The following is a 20,285-nucleotide window of genomic DNA, read 5'->3' on the forward strand; positions in this document are numbered from 1 at the left end:
CCCTTGCCTTCTCATGGCGCAAAATCTGGACAACATGGTGACAGACGAAAGGATGCAGTGCCCAGTAGCATGAAAGGCACTGTTCCTAGACGTAAATGTTACGCCAAGATAATCTGCGTTAAGTGAGCTAATTGTGTGACTTGGCCGCAGCTAGCATCATGTATGGCTGGAGAGCCGGGAGGAGGATTACAATTCCAGGAGCTACAAGTGAACCCGAGGAGTCAAGCAAACTCCTTCTCCTATCGTTTCGGGAATGACAAAAGAATCTAAAAAACGTCGAATATACAGCCAGTCTTGAGGGGAGGGAGAGAGGAAATCTTTCTAAAATTATTGATGAATGTCACCTCTGCTCAAAACCTTTTATTGTCTGTTCCTCCTGTACAAAATGTAAGTTGCCTGAGAACAGAGCTCTTTGTATATTTTGTTCATTGTTTTATCCTCAGTGCCTAGAAAGTTCCTCGTGTATAGTAAATGCTCAACAGTCACTAGGTGAAAATAAAATAAAATAAAATAAAATAAAATAAAATAAAATAAAATAAAATAATTGCTGAAATCTATTAATTTAAAAGTATTTTTTGAAGCAGCAGAGATATTTCCATTGATACCTAAGCTTATGAATTATAGGAACCCCAGACCATCTCACCCCTTTTTGCAAATGTTTTATGCCTCTTCCAAGATGTTCTAAAAGTAACATATTTTGTTCATTGCAAAGCAATATCAGTAAAACCTGGTTTGCAAGCATAATTCATTCTGGAAAAATACTTACAATCCAAAGTACTTGTATATCACAGTGAATTTCCCCATAAGACGTAATGGAAACTCAGATGATTTTTTTCCACAACCCAAAAATTTTCATATAAAAATGATTACAATACTGTAATATAATACAACATAATAAAGAAAATACAAAATATAAAGAAAAATGAACAAATTAACCTGCACTTACCTTTGAAAACCTTTGTGGCTGGTGTGAGGGAGAAAAGAGAGAGGAGGGTTATTGTGTAGGACGACTTTTACTGTCACTAACGGAATCACTGCTATCTATTGGCTCATGGAATCTTTTTCTGCACAGGGACCATTGATACGCTTGCACAGAGGTTGACTACAGTACAGTGTTAATAAACTCTTGTCATATACTGTATTTAACATAACTGGAAATCAGGCAGCAGAGAAAAGGGTCTATCTATATCTGCAGGCAGCCTGACCTAGAATGAAGCAAAGCATTTCTAAGCTTACTCTTATATGGAAAAGCAAAGACTGCTCATAGGTGCTTGGAAGTGACCCAAAAATACACTAGCACCAGTTGTGGGCACCTTCCAATGTTCTGAAAAATCACTGATTTCAGCCAAACACCATGGCCTGAGACCGAGCATCCGAGCATGGGAGACAATCACCCACAATCCCGCAGCAAAAGAGAGAGAAAGAGAAGAGCCATTGGCTCAGTTGTGATCATGTGATGCTCAGCATCACGTACTATTCGTATTGCAAGACATGGCTTGTTTATTAAGTCAAAACTTATTAGAAATGTTTGCTGGTCTTGCAGAACAAGTTACTGGAAACCCAAGGTTTTACTTGCGTATTGATTATAGAAACCCTGAGAAGCATAAAGAACTTATTTAATTCTTTATTTTTTAAACTAATTAATTTAGTTTAAAATTTAATTTTAAATTTAGTTTTTTTAAACTAATTAATTAACCCTACCAATCAGAGATATCAATGGTTAACATTTTGATGTAACTTTTCAGTACTTTTTCTCTGTGTAATGTGTTTTTACACAAATATGGGCTCACATCGTACATTACTATTTTGAAAACAGATTTTTCCCCCTGCTCTATACTATGAACCATTCCACTCCATCTTTAATAGGCATATGGTTGTCCCATTATATGATCATATAGCACAATCCCTTTAACCAATTCCCTTTTATTGACATTTCAGTTTTTAATACTAAAAAACAGTGTCACAATCAACATTCATGAATATTTCCCGAGGTCAGATGTCTAAAGATGCTCTTGGTTGAGAAAGTAAATATGGGCTGTTAATGTTTTGAGACATATGACCGCTTGTTCCTCAAACGGTTACATTAATTTATATTCTCACCAATAGTACAGGAACATGGCTCTTCTCCGTGCTCTCACCAAGACTAAATAATTATCATTCAAAATTAACCTTTGACTTTGCTTGAAATTAGGGGCAGCAAATCACAAACTTTTTCAATATATTTACTGACCTATTTCTCCCTTTGTATGTGAGTTGCCTGTTCATCTCTTATACCATTTTCTTATTGGAATACCTGTCTTTTTCTTAATCATTTATAAGAGCTCTTTAAAGATATTACTCTTTGTTATGGTAACATATGTTTCTATTTTATCATTTGCATTTTATGGAGTTTTTGACATATAGGTTTTCAAATTTTTGTGTAGTCAAAATTACCCATCTTTTCTTTATGTATGCTGCCTTGTCATATATGTATAGAAAGGGCTTCCATACCCCTCAGACTCTTAAGTTTATGTACATTTTTCTAGTTCTTCTATGTTTTACATTTATGTATTTTCATATAAGACATGAGATACGGCTCTAACTTTTGGGTTTTTTCCTTCTAGATGGTTACCTGTTTATCCCAATTCCATTTGTTGAATAACTCTTGCTTTCTCCATTAGTTTGAAAAGCTGTATTCATCAAATACTGAATCTTCTAGAATTTGCATCTATTTGAGAATGTTCTATTCTGTATCAATGTTTCATTTTTTTCCTGGGATGATTATTTCCCCTCATCTTTTTTTTTTTTTTTACTTTTGCAAATATTCTCACCTGTTTATTCTTCCAAATGAAGCTTAGAATCATTTTTTCCAGTTTGTCAAAATTTCCCCAAATCATATTGGAATTTTTATTGGCACTGGAATAGATGCATGATGTAATCTGAGAACTGACATATTTAAAATACAGAATCTTGCATTCCAGGATGTGGAACGCTCCTCTGTGCTTTTTCAAAATCTCCTTAAAGTCTCTATGTTGTTTTATAGGGTTCTGCATTTGAAACCTATCAACCATTTTTTGGGGGGGTTAGGTTTATTCCTAGAGTTTTGTGATTACTTTTTCTGAAGTAAATGGGATTTTATCCCTTTATAGTTTCCAACTGGTTATTGCTAATATTATTTATATATAAATAATAGATATATCTACCCACGTATAGATTTATACTAGTGATCTTATTGGAGATTCTTATTAATTTTGCCAATCAGTATTGATTAGAGGCAAAAGAGAAAACAGTATAGTACCACCATAGGTGGGCATGTTTTCCGTTAAAGTATATGGTGCATTTCTAAGTAGCGTTCTCTCATGCTACAGTGGCATCCTTAATTCTCTTTTTCTTGGTGCTAAGGATAAAATCGTATTACTGTACAGAATGAGATCTAAGCTGCTCCTTGCTAATGCCCTCATATTAGTGCTACTCAAACCCCAATAAAAGCATACCAGGTTTTCCTAGGGATAATGAGGAAGTGCAGCCCTGCCCTTGCTTGGTGTCCAGTGCCCCCCTTTATACCTCGTTCTCACCTCCCTGTCACATAATACTGCAAACGCTGACAACCCAGACTGAGCTCTATCACTGTACAGTGTTTTGTAGTTACACAGAAGCTCTGTCCCGTCGAGTAGAAACACACACAAGTATTTCTACCTTTGGCCTTCAATGAAAGGACTGATAACTCATTTATGCAGCACAGCAAGTGTGTGTGTGTGTGCGCGCGCACGCGCTCAGAGAACTTAGACAAAAATCTGAGAGAAATTAAAACCTGGCAAGGACAAAGTGACCTTTATTCATAACTTTTACATTTAAGGGCAAGGCTTTGGCATCTGTGCAGGAAAAAAAAAGCATGCAAAAAATAAGATAGTCATTAATTTTCATTTTGTTATAATGTTTTGGATTAACTCAGTTAAACTAAAAAGGTCATAGCTACTAAGCACTTTCTTTTTCTTGTGTCTTTAATTGCATTAATTAGTGATACAGATATAGATATAGATATACGGCCCAGAGAATCTGGGCAGGCCCCCAAAAGAGAAGTTTTGATAGCTATGAACATCATAGCATCTGACAGTTCAAGGTCCTTCAATGAATTACAATGCCCCTGAACTATGGGTGCTCAAATTATCATAGTTTAAATGTGGAGAAACCAAGGCCTGTTTTCTCCACCAGATGAAAAGATCACACTCCTCACCAATGCCATCCTATGCTCTGATTTTCTGGAACATGTGCTTCAGAACTATTTTTAGGAATATTTGGGCTTATACTCATGGAATTACTTTCGCAACAGGACGAAGATCGATGTTTACCACTCCATGGTCACAGTTACAATTCACACTCACAGCTATCTCCTTAACTCTATGAGAGCATATGGATGTGGACAGGATCTCTCCTTTAACAGGGACTTACTTACCTAAAATTGGTTTCCACTCCAGACTGTAGCTGTTGTCTTTCACGATATTTTTCAAACTGTCCCCTGGAACCAGAGCATGAAACAAGCAGGGCCCATCCATGTAAACCAGAGTCACTTCATTCTTGCCTGTTTGGGATATTCCGATTCTTTTAAGATTGTCTTCAAACAAAAGGTTACACTGCTGGGGCGCCTGGGTGGCTCAGTCGGATGAGAGACCGACTTCGGCTCAGGTCATGATCTCGCGGTTTGTGAGTTCGAGCCCCGCGTCAGGCTCTGTGCTGACAGCTGAGCCTGAGGCCTGCTTCGGATTCTGTGTTTCCCCCCACCTCTCTCTCTGCCCCTCTCCCACTTGTACTCTGTCTCTCTCTCTCTCTCTCAAAAATAAATAAACATTAAAAATTTTTTTAAAAAGTTACACTGTTATAAATACAAGAAAAATGGGCGGTTTGAAAACTTGGCCCGGCCATTTCATCAGACCGACTTTCCATTTTCCATTACTAAAGAGATAACATCAGCCCTTTGAGTAACATTAGCATCTTTATAAACGGCACACATCTCTCTCTCCGGCATCCCAGGCCAGCTGCTGAGATTCTCCAGCCAGTGATACAAAAACTCATGCTGAGGGTTTAGCTCTTATCTGTGTCGTGTTTGCTATGGATCCCAGGCCTCACAATCAGATATAGACAGGGAGCTTTTCTAGAAGTACTGATTCTTAGACCCTACCCTGTGGGCCTAAGAATCTTCAGAAGTAAGGAATCTCTGCATTTTAAAAGCCTCCCAAGTAAGCAAACCTTCACAGGTGATGGTTGTCAGAGTACCTAACCTGCGAGCAGGGACTTCGCTGGGCTTTTGTCTGCTTGCTAACAAGGGTTTGCATCTCGGCAATGCTTCTCCAACTGTCACGTGCATCTGAACCACCTGGGATTATTCCTTTCCAATGAGCTTCCCAGCGATGCTGGTACTGCTGGTCCACAGAACACACTTTGAGTAGCAAGGCCCCAGGCTAAGATTTCTCATCCTTGGCACTTACTGATATCTTGGGCTGGGTAAGTCTTTGCTGTGGGGGCTCTCCTGTGCATTATGGGATGTTTAGCAGCATCTGTGGGCTTAACTTATTCCCTCCTGCCACCTCCAGACATTTTGGACTCAGCCAGATTTTTCCTGGGGCCCCAAATCACCCGCGTTTGAGAATCACTGCCCTAGCTGATGCCCTCGATCATCAGCCCCATTTAAGATCTGTTATTAAATGTGATTTGTTTGTACTCTTAAAGATCCATACTCTGGGCTTATCTGCCCTTCCTAGAGGGTAGGCCACGAAAGGACAGAGGGCTTAGCTTATTCACCACTGTATCCAGGGCCCCCAGAAGACTGCTCAGCACGTGGTAGGTGCTTAATAGATATCTGAAAAGAAGAATGAATGAATGAATGAATGAATGAAGCTAGCACTGAGTAGCACAGGAACCTCTTTCTCTGAGGTTTCCTTTTTCTCCTCTCTGTTAAGCAGACAAAGGTTGCCTTGCCCAATTCTCTACAAATATTTCATTGTGTTTTTCTCAGTTCTTGGTTAAAAGCCTTAAGTGGTAGGGTTCTCATGTGGCTTAGGAGTACCTGTTCAGGTTCTCATCTGACAAATGCTTTCTCCTTCACCAAGTTTTCTCCTAAAGGAGGTCCATCCTATGAGCCCTTTGATGACCAAATCCAGAGTAAGCCTAAAGCCTTTGTGGTCTCTACATAAAATTACCTCCTGTGACCAAACCCAGCTGCACATGCAGGAGAGGCAAGGTCAAGGCTGAGCCACTTTGTGAAGCACGGGTTTATTGTCTGCAATGCACCATTTCCCCCTTTCTTAGCCTGGCACTACCCCTGCCCTTTAATTGTTCCCACCACTTAAGATGCCAGTGAGGGGCTTAGGGAAGACCTGTGAGTGGGAACCATGCACATGCATCACCCCGTCAGAGCCTGTCCGTTTCCGTTCCTCCTCCCGAGCATTTCCCAGGCAGCCACGGTCCCCACACCAGACCTCTCCGCCCTGCTTTGTTCATGAAGGCAGGACCGCAGCGGGTGGGGGGTGGTGAGACTCAGTGGGAAAAAGTACCCCGTCTGCAACCCCCATGCCTCCAGCAAGGGCAGGCAGCCTAATCCCTTTATGTGGGATATGCCCCAGGTCCTCTTCCAGATCCCCATCCCCAGGAGTCTGTAGTAGTTCCCCCACCACTGCCCTCTCCATCCCTGCAGGAAGGTGCCCTCTCCAGGACTCTGCATCCTTCCATGATTCTACCCATTTGAGGGCAAGCCAGTGGACACACTGTGCCTAGCCCCGGGCCTTTCCATCTCTCTGCACGCAGTCCGGGCATTGGAGCATGGTGGCTTCATCCCTTCGCCCGCCGCCCATCCTGGCTGAGCTTTGTTTCCAGTGTTCTCCGTCCAGCCCCGAGAGAGTGCGGTTCCTTCCTGCTCCACCCCAGCATCCACTCCGAGCACAGTCACAGCCGTGTCCCCTTTGTCCAGAGGAAACCCTGATTGCCCCACCAGGCAATCCTCCTTCTACACCAGCATGTTCCGTGCTAGGGGACCACAGAACGCTCCTTGTCCCACAGGATGGGAGTATCCTTGGAAGGTATGAGGACCAAGTTCATTGAGGAAACCCTGGGTTTTCTTTGCACTTTTTTATTCCTAGCCTCTTTGCTGTGCCGATGCACCAGTCCCCCAGAGGGACTCCGGTGTTGGGGTTTTCCGGATGTGTTTAAAGCAGACTACGTGACTCAGTGACACTGTGCCCTCCTTCTGCCTCTCCAGTGATCCTTTTCTAAATGTGGGAGTGGCTTGGGGCTCAGCCCTTGGCCCCGTACCTCCTGATGACTTCAGAAGCCAGGGGACATTTATCTCCAGCCTAGGCCCTTCCTCTCAGGTCCTGCTCTGTATGTGCACAGGCCTGCAAGATATTTCCTCACACTCAGTACCAGCAGGCAATCTCCTCCCTCCCCTCCTTCCCTCGCTGCACCTTCACAAGTCCTGCCGTCTGCTTCAGGGCGCTGCCCCAGTGCCCCCCTTGCACCATCCAGAGCCCGAGACTCATCCTGGACACCCACCTGTCTCTCATTTACCACATCCGCTAATAACTGATGTTACCATTTTCACGTTTCTAGAATGTGTCTACTTCTCTCCATCGCCACAGCCACCACCCTATTTTGGGCTAACATCATCTCTGGCTCGTATTCCAAATCCCTGCTAACTGGCCGTCTTGCTTCCCTCTGTCCCCAGCCCATCTCTGGGACACTGAGGATGAACACCAACATCCCCAACATGACTCCAGGGCCCTGTGTGATCTAGCCCCTGCCGTCTTCCTCTCTGACCGTCTCCCATTCTCTGTGTTCTGGTCACACTAACCTGCCTGCAGTTCTTGAATATACCATGCTTCCTGTCCTGGGGCCAGGACACAAGTCCCTCCCTCTGTCTGAAATGCCTCGCTCCTCACTCCCAGCGTGCGTGCACGCTTACACACGCGTGCACAGGCACTGCCTAAGGAAGCCCTGCTCCACCCTCTTTCAGATCCTGGTTCAAATGCTCTTTCTTCTGGGAAGGATCCTCACACCAAGCGGAGTTCCTGCTTCTCTGACTCGAAAGAACACGATGCACAATGATGCATTTAGTTATGTGTTTACTTACTTAATATCTGTCTCCTCCACTAGGCTGTAAACGCCCTGAAGGCAAGAGCCAGGTCTGTGTTGTCCATCAGAGTGCCTGCAACACTCAGAGACGTTGGATTAGTGAGTGAAGGGACCGGGAAAGACTAGCTGGGCCCCGAATGCCTTATGTCTTCCGTTGCTAGTAGGTCTCCGTCCATCCCACGTGGGGCCCACGCCTGCCTATGGCTTCCCCACGTCTGCTTTTCTTCTTCTCCTGCTCCTGGCCCCTGTCCTTCCTCCAGTCATCTTTGATGTGTGCCCCTCTAAGCAGAGGGTCCTCCCCTCTCTGCCTGTCCGCGTGGCTCAGGATTGAAACCACATGCACGAGCCTCACCTCAGGCATCAGTTTTAGCCCTCGAAGACAAACATATAAGACAAACTGACAGAGCAAAGCGTTCAGCTGGTGGGAGAGGGCTGGGGAATCTCACCCCTTTGTGAGCCTTCAAATGCACATTTGTATATAAGCATTTATGGAGGCAAAGGTACTGCCATCCAATATATTGGTGAGAAAAGATTCACATTTTACCCTCAAGTGGAAACCTAACCAATGTCTGTGGACAGATCAGAATTTGCTCTCCCTTTCACCCCTAACAGTTTAATAGTTGAGCTGTCTCAGATTTCATCATCTTAATATTTTCCTATGGGCTTGGAAGTTTACAGACTGTTAGCCAAGAGCCTGTGTTGATTGGCTCTCAGCCATTTTCCGTCCCGAGAGGTAACCATTTCAAGGTTGGGTAGTCTGTGTCCCAAATGCTGCAAAGCACCAATGACGTGAGCCTTATGAAATTTCAGATGCATTTGAACTTACGGCTGTCCTCCAGCCACGCAATAGACAGGGTCGTGAAGATCTGAGTATAAAGCAAATCTCACTTCCCCTACGACTTGTATCCTCGTGCAGTGTGTCCTCATTCCAGTCAAACGTTTGTTAGCAGAGGTTCCTCCCTCTCGCGAAGACACTGTTAGTGGTGAATCATCATGAAACTTCAATGCACCAGGGAATCCCATTGTTCCAAATCCTTTTGGAAAAGGAAAAGTACCTTAATGTACATCTTTCGTAAGTTCGGATATTTCCCTTTGCATTTTAAGAAAGCAGAGTTCACTTGCTTTATGTGGTAAAGGTCAGCGGTTTTAAAGGTTCAACAGTTTTCTCCCTGAATTTGGAGCAGGAATCAATAAGACAGTAGACAAGGGGGTCGCTCAGGCTATGAGTGAATATTTATTATTCCTTCAAGAAAAGAGCAAGACTTGTTCGGAGAGTGGCTTTGAAAGAGGCATGCGTGAACAAACAACTTACTAAAGGCTCTGGTAAGCCCAGGACTTCTCTGTGAGTGAAAAACTTAGTCAACAGGCAGTTGTGTGTCCCTACATTCACACTGCACGGCCCCTCCCCCACTCCCCAGATCCCCTCGTTCTTTGCTGACTGTGAGGTTCATGCCAGATGGAGATTCTGTTACTCTTTCTGCCTCCACCCCAACAGCTACCAACAATTTGCAAGGAGGGGGAGTTTTATAAAGAAAAAGACCATTTCAAGCTCTTAAGTTTGCTTTCAGAATGCTCGTATATAAAAATGTCCTTAAGAAATACTGACTCATATAAACTTGCAGTACTGTTAGAGATTCCCACACACACACACAAATTCTAGTGTTCTTTAACCGTTAGATATTGCAGACTTCAATTATCCTTTTTCGGCGTCTGTACTTAAACCACAAAGAGCAGTTCTCCGAAGCGGAGGGCACAATTGTTGCCAACGACCAAGACCAAAACCAAAAAAACAGAGTAATTGAGGATTAGAACAGGAACACCACCTCCCGTGCCCTGTGACGTGGGCCACGGGTGTACGTCATCTCCAGGGACGAGGAACGGATTTTATGACCAGCCATTGGCGTCAGTCTGCACGTTGAGGAGAAACTTTCGTTGTGCTCAGGTGGGTGTTTGAAGCCCTGGGTTTCAAGGCCCAGTCATTCACATCTACCCTGGATGCAGGCATGCCCGAAGCTGCTGGCTGGGGTGGCTGTTGAATTTATTATGTGAAAGAAACAGCCACTTTGGGGTGCCCTGAGGTATTCAGCTGCCCGTGTTGCCCGGCCCTCTCTGGGGGCGCATACGCAGACTAGCTGTGTGAGATGGGTCACTGGGCCAGCAGTGGCCGTGGACACGTTTAAGAAGAGTAACAGCCTCAGGAAGATCTTGAGAGAGGCGTTCCCAGGGAGGGAAGCGTCACTGGCTCAGAGGACAAAGGGCAGTGGGCCTCTGGCTGACGCACGGGTGTGGAGGACGCCAGTCCTGTGCGTCCAGGCATCCTTCGTCCCCACCTGTCGGGACTACTGGCCTTCCCGTTCAGCATGCACCTCTTGAAGACCTACCTCTGTGTGCCAGAACCTCTGCTGGACAGTGGGAACATGAAAGAGGGAACGCATGGTCCCTGAGCTGCAGCAGCCCCTGGGGGAAGACACCAAAGCAGATCCTTGCCGTGGCTGCACTAGCGAGGTCCCAGGTCTTCCCTCCAGCCTGTGAACATCACCAGCAGAGAACAAGTCTCCCCCTGCTCCCAGCACAGGACTGGTACCTGAAAGCACAACATGGGCTAGTGATTGAAAATGATATACATATAAACGAATCATATGGTGAAAGTCCAAAGGAGGAAACAGCTCAGCTTACAAAGCGTTTCTGCAAGAGAAGCTTGAACTGGTCCTTGAAGACTGAAGGGTATCTACGCAGATAGCATGAAAGGGAAGCCCCAGGGGAGAAGGCTTCGTGCCTGGAAGTACAAAACAGCAGCCTGCTCGGGGGTCACAAGGAGGCCACTGTGCTCTGAGCACAGGCTCTGTGTAAGACCGGACGTCAAGAGAAGGGCCAGGTGCATGAAAGACCATGGGTGGCCCATGGGAGGCCCGTGGGAGGGTTTTGTTAGACTTCCATCTAGAAAGCCGGCTCTGAGGGAATGGGATGGCCAGACCGGCCAGGAGACTCACTGCCCAGCAGACGGCCCAGCAAGACCCCTTGCTGACTTCTCCCCTTGTCTGTGTTTGTTCGTTTATGAGTCCTCTATGGCCCTGGCACAGTATTTTACTTAAATACAATTGACCCTCAAATAAGACAGGTTCGCACTGCACGGGGTCACTTATACGTGCAGGTTTTCCAATAATACAGAACAGTCCTGTAAATGTATTCTTTCTTCTTTATGATTTTCTTAATAACATTTTCTTTTCTCTAGCTTACTTTATTATACACAGTATATTATATACAGTAAGAAAATATTATCTACAGTATTATATATACTGTACATTATATAATGTATATAATTATATGTACAGTATATAATACTGTGTTATATACAGTATATAGAGAGTATAACATACTATATTATATACAGTTAGAATACTGTATATAATGAATATAATATACAAAATATGTCTTAATCAACTTGATGTGATTGGTAAGACTGCTGGTCAATAATAGGCTAATAGTAGTTATGTTTTGGGGGGCGTCAAAAGTTATACTTGGATTTTCCACTGTGTAAGGGGTCAGCCCCCCAACCCCAACATCGTTCAAGGGTGAACCATAGGTTCTAAATACCAGTTGACTTTTTTTTTTTTCAGTTATGTGGATGTTCAGTCACTTCAGTCACTTCAATGGCACAGTTGGGTCCTGAATCCAGGTCTTCTGATTCTTCAGTTTCTTTGACATGAAAAGTTCTCCAGATGTTTAGTCAAAGAGTTTTCAGATTTGGCTTAATTCTTAAGCCTCAATTTTTCATGTCTGTTGAATTCTCACCTTCACTTCACATTGTATCAAATTTTTAACCTTTCAAAAATGTACTTTGGAACAACAGGATCAGGTGCTAGCGGGTCCTTTTCCAAGGCCCTGCTACTCAGACTAGGCTATTTTAGTAATTTGAGTGCGGAGAAGATGGTCATCCCTGCATTTTAAGACACTTTCTGTGACAATTCAGTCTTTCAACTTTTCTGATTAAATTAACACAAATACTGCTGATTGGGTTATTATTTCCATTTTTTTAATTTTTTAAAAAATGTTAAATATTTATTTTTAAACATAGAGAGGCAGAGAGAGAGGGAGACACAGAGTCTGTAGCAGGCTCCAGGCTCTGAGCTGTCAGCACAGAGCCTGAGGCGGGGCTCGAACTCATGAACCGCAAGATCGTGACCTGAGCCAAAGTTGGACGTTTAAATGACTGAGCTACTCAGGAGCCCCTGGGTTATTATTTTTACACATGTATCTGGCTTTCTAGTTTTTCTACCCATGTTTTCAAGAGCTAAATGGATACAGTAGATTTCATGGCTGATATAAGGCTAGTGAAGCACCAAGTCATAATTAATTTAGGCACCCAGTTGGCACAATCTCTAGAGAGCTGACCTTATCTTTGATGTATTCAAAGCAAGTTATTTTTACCCTGATGGCTAGGGAAGTACATAGCCACCTCCTCTCTTTGTTTTCTCCTTATTACAGAACCCATTGAGAGGTTTGATAGGGCAGCCACCGGGGTGCGAGGACAGTGGGGCACATGCCAAGAGAGGGTATCCTGCTTGGCAAGGCCACCCAGGGTCCCTGGGATGGCTCCGTGGCTGTGTAATTGTTATTCTAGGTAGAAGAGCTGTCCTCAGCAAAGAGGTAAAGCGGAAGGCTGCTCCTTAGTCTTCCCATTTCCCTGCCCTCTACACCGCCTTGTCTGCCTCAGGTGTTCTTGAACTCTCTGTCCTTTCCTTCTAGAACCTGCTTGTAGAACTTTAATTTTCCATGAATAGAAAATGGCTGATAACCACTCACAATGCCCCCTCTCTACCACTTGGATTGGTATTTTTACAAATACCAAACTTAGGCCAAAGGGCAAGGGGCAGATTTTCAGGCCTCCATTCTCCTGTTAAAGAAGATTGGGGTGAAGGGTGAAGGGCCCCTGAAATCATGACGCGTGAGTGGTGGATTCTGTCGGAGCACGGAGGCAGGAAGAAAGTGCACTTCTGCAGATATCACCATACCTCAGGAGTTTCTTCGACCCTGATGCCAGACTGTACCCCCACCAATGAAATCAGCCTCCCTGAGGGCAGGACTGAAATATCAGGAGTTTTGGAAGCTCTTCCTGTAACTCCTGCCCAGGCTGTTTGTGGGGGCCCCTGTGGGTGTTGGGACTCATACCATTTGGGAAATGTATCACATGTTGCAACTATTGCAAAATTGTGTGACCTTTCAGTGTGTGTGAAGTAAAATACAGCTACCTTTAAAGTTACCAGCTCTGTTTCGAGACCACCATGAAGTTTCCCAAGATTTCCTCCAGCCCCTAGGGTCTTCTCTAGCTGTTTATCTGCTCCAGAGTCTCTTGGCGAAGCCCTTAGATAGTCTTGCTACTCTCCATCCCCCCATGGCCTCCTGTGCTGGGCTGCACAGGCAGCTGCCCCCAACTCTTCCTGACAGGGCTCACAGGGCTGAGGGGCCTAGAGGAGAATAAAACTGGATGTTTTATCTTCCTGTAGAGCAGGGGTTCTCAACCCTGCAGCACTTTACAATCACCCCAGGGGCTCGATTCTGATTTAATGGGTCTGTGGCAGGGTCCATCCATTAGGGGAATTTAGAAAGCTCCTTGGGTGGTTCTAATGTGAACTCAGAGACAAGAACCAGATTTGTAAGATAAAATGAAACTTTAAAAAAAAATACAGGGTTGCCTGAATGGCTCAGTCGTTAAGCGTCCGACTTCGGCTCAGGTCATGCTCTCACCCCGTTCGAGCTCTGGGCTGACAGACAGCTCAGTGAGTTCGAGCCCCGCGTCGGGCTCTGGGCTGACAGCTCAGAGCCTGGAGCCCGCTTCAGATTCTGTGGCTCCCTCTGTCTGCCCCTCCGCTGCTTGCACTCTGTCTCTGGCATTGTCTGAAAAATAAATAAACATTAAAAAAAGTTTTTTAATTAAAAAAATATATATTTGTATTTTTTTTCAACATTTAAAAAACTGGTTCTAGAAGATAATGAAAGATGCTGGTCAGACAATAAACAAAATGTAGAGATTATTTTTTAAATATATTTTTAAATATATCTATTTTGAATATATATGTATATATATTTTTTGAATATATATATGTATGTTTATATATATATATATATACACACACTCACACACACATATATATACATATGTATTATATATTCCCCTCATCCAATACCTGGTATTTTTGAGGAGGCCAATGTGCAAGGTGGGAGATTCTTAAGCTGGATTTGGAATGTACCATCAGAGAAGGATCTTGATGTCAGTATCCCCCACTGTGTTAATTAGGGCAGCACTAGCTGCTGTAACAAAACCCAGACCTTCAGAAATTTAACACTGGGAATTTGGTGTCCATGTAGCAGTATGGAGGGGGAAGAGATCGGAGAGGCAGCCGTCCTCTGCACATTCAGGATCCCCAATTTTTGGTTCCCCAGCGGCCCTGCGGGGAGAGGAAAGAGTGGGCGGGTCTCCGCGGGGAGGGACCCATTGGCTGGGCCTGGCCATGTGTGTTCGAGCCTCATTGGCCAGAACTCAGTCACGTGGCCGCTGCCTGTGTGAACTATTTTGGGCATCCTCAGCCCTGGCAAGGAGCTGGAAGGCGGTGGGATGGCAGGTCCTCTTGGGTGTCTGGCGTCGGGTGCCTCCCAGAAAGGCCAGGTGTGGCTGCTCCCTTGGAAGTGCAGACTCCAGGCCTCCTAGGGGTGGGAGCCTGCAGCCGATAAGTGATTATATTAAGGGCTTGCACTCTTTTTCTTCTTTTGTCCACAGATATCGCAAACGGCACCAGTTCAGGGGGGTACCGCCCACCTCCCAGAACCAAAGAAGTCATCATCAATGGCCAGACTGTGAAACTTAAATATTGTTTCACCTGCAAGATTTTCCGGCCCCCTCGTGCCTCTCATTGTAGCCTTTGCGATAACTGCGTAGGTGAGTAGAAGCAGAGATTGACTCGGTTCCACCTCTCGGGCAAGTGGTAAAATGTCTGTAGCTGACGGGGGAGGCTGATTTCCCTGGTGTAGACTGTGCTAAAGAGAGTCAGCACGGGTGTCTCTTTAATCCTCCGAAACTGAACAACTCAATAATGGTTAATATTTCAAGTGCCTCCCGCCACGGAGCCCATTCACCAAGCCCGGTGTTCCCAAGTCTCTGTTTTTTCTTCTTACATCCTCCAGCACCCCCGCTGTCGGTGCAGCTCCCTGGGCCGTCTCCTGCAGGTGCACACACCCCAGAGTGGGGGTTCTTTGTTCCCTGGAGCTGCCGGATCAGCAGGCACTAGAAATGATTTTACCCCCAAGTCCCTCCATTGCCCAAAGGGCTGGCTGCACATGGAGCCCGATGTGCTTAGTGATGTTCTTCTGAGTCCTCAGAGGGGCAATGAGCTGGGGAACTGGAGGCATTTGAAGCCTCAGGAGAGAAAAAGAGGCAGAGGCCAGAAGACTTCCAGGCCTAAGTTAGGATCGTCGTTCTTCCCGGAGACCACCAAGGCCTTCCCTGTCTGTCCACTGGCTTTCTCCAGGACGGACTGGAGAAACAGGCGGAGGGAATGTGTAGCACAGAGGTCATCAGTGGTGAGATGTGGCTCTACTGCTCCACCAGCTCCGCCCTAGTACAAGAGTTTACAACGGCCGTGGGTCCCAGCCCCTTGGGATTAGTCGGCAATCACTTCCTGTCACTTCCGATGGAGAGCTGCTTGCCACACCCACACACCGTCTTCTGTCCTGGGCTGGAGCTTCTTAGAGATGAAGTTGGCAAGGAGGTGGTAGAAGTCCCAAGTCACAGGAAGGGTGATCACACAAAGGCTCTGCCCACGGGGAAAGACCCTCATTTCTCCAGCCCCATAGCCTGCCTCTAATAGAAAACGACCAAGGGTAATTCTGGGCTTTAGGCACAGGAATCCTCTGTTAGCTCAGAACAAACCTGTTTCCCCTCAGCATCATCAATGGCCAACACTCTTTCTGAGTCTATTGGATTCCTCTTCTTGAGGAAAATGCAAGCTTATAATGTACTTCTGCTGTGCAAAGCTGTTTTCCTTTTGTCTGAAATTCACTTTATCCTAACTTTAAAAATCTGCACTTTGGTGGAAAGTCCATGTTTTCCCCATCAGGCCTTGTCTTGATTTTATTAACTTAGATGAATTACTTTTAGCCTTTGCTCTCCCAGCAGAACAGAATGGAATTTCGTTCAGTCTTTTCCCATTTTGCAAGTAGCTCGAGTTAAGAGCTGTTAATCTGGCACTGGATGGCCTGGGTACAAATGTTAGTTTCGTGTCTACTTAAACTCTCTATCCCCGGTTTTCTCATCTGTACAATGGGTTGATAAGAGTAACTACTAAATGAGATGGTTGAGGGATTAAATGAATCAATATAAGGAAAACACTTAGAATAGTAGCTAGCATATAGGTTCCATAATTATCGCTGCTATTCTGTTATTACTTCTGCCCCCTTGCTATTTTTGATTGGCTTTCTCTGGATAATTTCTTGATCTACTGTGGCCCTCTGTGGGGGCGATGACCAAAACTACACCTGGTCATCTGTGTAGGGGCACACCAGTGTTCCTACAAAGACACATGACAACCGTTGCTAGGTTTCTGATCTGCTTCCTGGTGACGTCAGCCATCCCGTGCACATCTTGAGGACACTTTTAAGCCAGAGCATTGCGATGGCTTGAATATCTGCAGGGAATAATCTCTAAGGATTCTCAGGACCCTTTCTTGGGTCATAATTTTGATATCACATGATGGAATGTGATATGATGGAATAGTATATAGCATACACTTTTCATATAAGCTCTTCTGTCAACTTTGCTTGCCTTCTCCTGGAGGTCCAGCGACTTATTCCACTAGGCATTTCTAGGTAGGGGGTTGTTATCTGCAAAGCCATAGAGTTTACTGGGAACCTCCTTCTCATTATCATTTATAAAAATATTTACCCATTTCTAGACATCTGACTGTTCATTTATTCATTTGTACCATTTGGTCCCAATCTTCTGTTTCCTCTCTCTAGGCTAGACTCCTAATCGTGGTAAGACTTCCTCCCAGCTCCTAGTGCTTTAAAATTCTCTTTGGATTATTGTAAAACACTTTCTAAAAGTTCATAGAATTGTCTTAGTCATTCCCTCCAACACCCATAGGTGTTCATACATGTCCCTTAAAGAACCTGATGAATTAGGGGTGCCTGGGTGGCGCAGTCGGTTAAGCGTCCGACTTCAGCCAGGTCACGATCTCGCGGTCCGGGAGTTCGAGCCCCGCGTCAGGCTCTGGGCTGATGGCTCAGAGCCTGGAGCCTGTTTCCGATTCTGTGTCTCCCTCTCTCTCTGCCCCTCCCCCGTTCATGCTCTGTCTCTCTCTGTCCCAAAAATAAATAAATGTTGAAAAAATAAAAAATAAAAAAAAAAAAGAACCTGATGAATTAGATGTAAAATCCCCTTACCAAAAGTATATATCAACCTCAGTTAATGGTGTACTTCTCGCAGAGTATAACTTTAAGGTAGTACAATGTCTTATAGAAACCAACAGCTGAGAAAATAAGAGCTATCAGTCTTTAATACCTAGGAGCCCTTCTGCAGCCTTTTTTTAAATCTTATTTATTTATTTATTTATTTATTTATTTATTTATTTATTTATTTATATATTTGGAGAGAGACAGAGAGAGAGTCTGCAAGCAAGGGCGGGGCAGAGAGAAAGGGGGAGAGAGAATCCAAAGTGAGCTCTGCACTGACAAGGAGCTGAAACTCATGAACTGTGACATCATGACCTGAGCCGAAATCAGGGGTCAGACACTTAACCAACTGAGCCACCCAGGCGCCCCATGAAACCTTTCTGATAAATCCAAGTAACAGTAGCAATCCAGCACTCCACAATAAGCGTGGTGGGGTCCTATAATCGGGAGGCACAGAACAGCAAAGGGAAAAGAGAGGAAAGGGGAAGGTTTGGGAGTGGGCTCAAGAGGGGGGAAACTGGCCAACATCTGCCTCTCAGCATCATTTGATGGCCCTGGGGCTGGAGTTTGGCACACCCTGATCAGGGTCCCACTGTGCAAATGACAGGTGAGATAAGTAGCATATTTGACTTAAAATAAAGCTACTCTCAGCCCTCCTGGAACAACCACACAGTGATTCACACCTACGTAGCTTCGGTTTTCCGGTTCATTGTGCTACATTTGGGCCTTTGGTGTGATCCATTAGCAGACAGTAAATTGGACTTCCTTCTGCATTTGGGAAAATAGAGTGGAAAGCAAACGTCTCCAACTGAGAAGTGTAATTGCAGAGTTTGCCACGATTTTATTTTTAGATAGAAAGTTTTTGTTGAAAGAATTCTACTTTTTGCAGCCGGGGAGAAAAATACAATGATACGCTGAAAGCCAGAGTTAGCACATGTGGCTTCCCTTCCCTTGTAATGAGCAGGTTTGGGTTGGTTCTTCCTAGGTACACAAATAAATGCCACTTTACGCTGGGAGAAGAGAGAGGAAAAAATGGAGTTTCCCAGGCAGTTCAGAAGAATAGTTTTCTTTGTTAAATGTGTTTGAAATGAGAGCAAACTTATAAAGGCTCTGTATTTTTAGTTGAGGACTGAGGGAAAGCTTTCGTGGAAAGCAAACTCTGGCGCAAATATAGAATGGGTCAGCGGGGCCTAGTAGTTGGCAACTTGACTCTAACGCGCACAGACTCGGGCCTGGATCCGGGTCCTGTCAGTGGATGATATTGGTACATGAGTAGGTTATCTGACTAACCCCCAACTGTTACCACGTCTATAAAATGGATGACCCTAGTACTTTTCCTCATAGGTTTCTTTTAAGGATTAAGTGAAGCTGTGCCCAGCAAGGACCCAGTATAGACCTGGTGCACACTGTGGGGGGCTCAGTGCTTGCCATCAGTGTTATTGTGGATAACCAGGAAAATGTTGCCATAGTGCTCCCAAAATAACTGCATAGAACAAGGTTCATGGAGGGATAGGAATCACCTTGTTTCCGTGTAATCTGGTTTGATTTATTTGACCTGCAGTCCTAGAAGTGAATATATTCTTTCTCTCTCTCATTTTGTCTCTGTTTCTGTCTCTTTCTCTCTCAAAACCTTTCCCTGTCTCTCACTAGTTCTCTTTCTCTGTTGCCATTACATTGCTTCTGCATGTACGGAACTGAGTATTTTGGTGTGTTTGTTCAGCCAAGCGATCTTCGAAGTTATAAAATATTTAAAAAAATTTTTTTTCAATGTTTATTTATTTTTGAGAGACAGAGTATGAGTAGGGAAGGGACAGAGAGAGAGGGAGACACAGAATTCAAAGCAGGCTCCAGGCTCTGAGCTGTCAGCACAGAGCCCGACGTGGGGCTCGAACCCACGAACTGTGAGATCATGACCTGGGCCGAAGTCGGACGCCCAACCAACTGAGCCCCCAGACGCCCCTAAAATATTTTTAAACGACCAACATCTGGGGCCATGGGGCCACTCCTGCTATCTCTGATCCTCAGGCTCCCTCAGGTCTTTATTAAAGTGAGAGTAACTGCAGGTGCTGGAAAGCCAACTGTACGCTCAGGAAGTCCTCTCAAACTCACTGTGTACATCCCAGCGCCCCAAGTCAGTCCCACATTTCAGGAAGTCTGTCCTTTGATGGGCTCTGGTCTAGTGTCAGAATTACCAGCAGCTTTCACTGGAATTGGGTATTTTTAATACAACCTAAACCTGTAATTAAAAGGGACTTATTTGAAATTAGTTTAATCACACACTGTGGACTGGGTCGAGTTTGCTAAACGATTAGATGGCACATGCAAGCCTCTGTAAGCCTGCTCTACATGAGTGTGTCTAGCTTTGACCAGGCAGAAGGCAGCTTAACCTGACGGGCAGAGGTGGCCTCTGGAGGCAGCAGTTCCCTGGGTCCCAAACCTCCTGCCTTGTCTGGGCAGGGAGGACCCTCTCTGCATTTGCAGTGACACATCTGGACGTGCTGTGAGGACAGAGAAGACGGTGCATGAAGCCCTCAGGATGTGTCGGCCCCTGGGGAGCTCTCAGGAGGGCCAGCCTCTCTCCTCATGTGGGGGGTGCCCTGGTCCCATTTTGCTCGGTCCTTGTGTGTCGGTGCTGGCGTAGGTGGCACAAAGAACCTGCAGAGGCCCCCCCACAGGGACTTCAGGGACTCCTGCTTTTGGTAGGGCTTTCCCACCATCTTTAAAAATCTTTATAAACTCCC

The 20,285-nt window shown here is 45.0% G+C and overlaps 1 protein-coding gene across 4 annotated transcripts in view; it reads left to right on the forward strand.

The window, feature by feature from the left end:
- The window catches only part of ZDHHC14 (zDHHC palmitoyltransferase 14), a 293,086-nt gene that overhangs the window by 201,788 nt on the left and 71,013 nt on the right, over positions 1-20,285 (forward strand). For all 4 annotated transcript variants that reach the window (XM_086708227.1, XM_086708228.1, XM_086708230.1 and 1 more), the window contains exon 3: positions 14,876-15,034. In XM_086708227.1, the coding sequence (XP_086564353.1) occupies positions 14,876-15,034 (159 nt within the window). The remainder of the gene's footprint in view (positions 1-14,875; positions 15,035-20,285) is intronic.

This window comes from Puma concolor, chromosome B2, assembly GCF_028749965.1.
Source record: "Puma concolor isolate L17-30 chromosome B2, mPumCon1.1.hap2, whole genome shotgun sequence".
Classification (NCBI taxonomy): domain Eukaryota; kingdom Metazoa; phylum Chordata; class Mammalia; order Carnivora; family Felidae; genus Puma; species Puma concolor.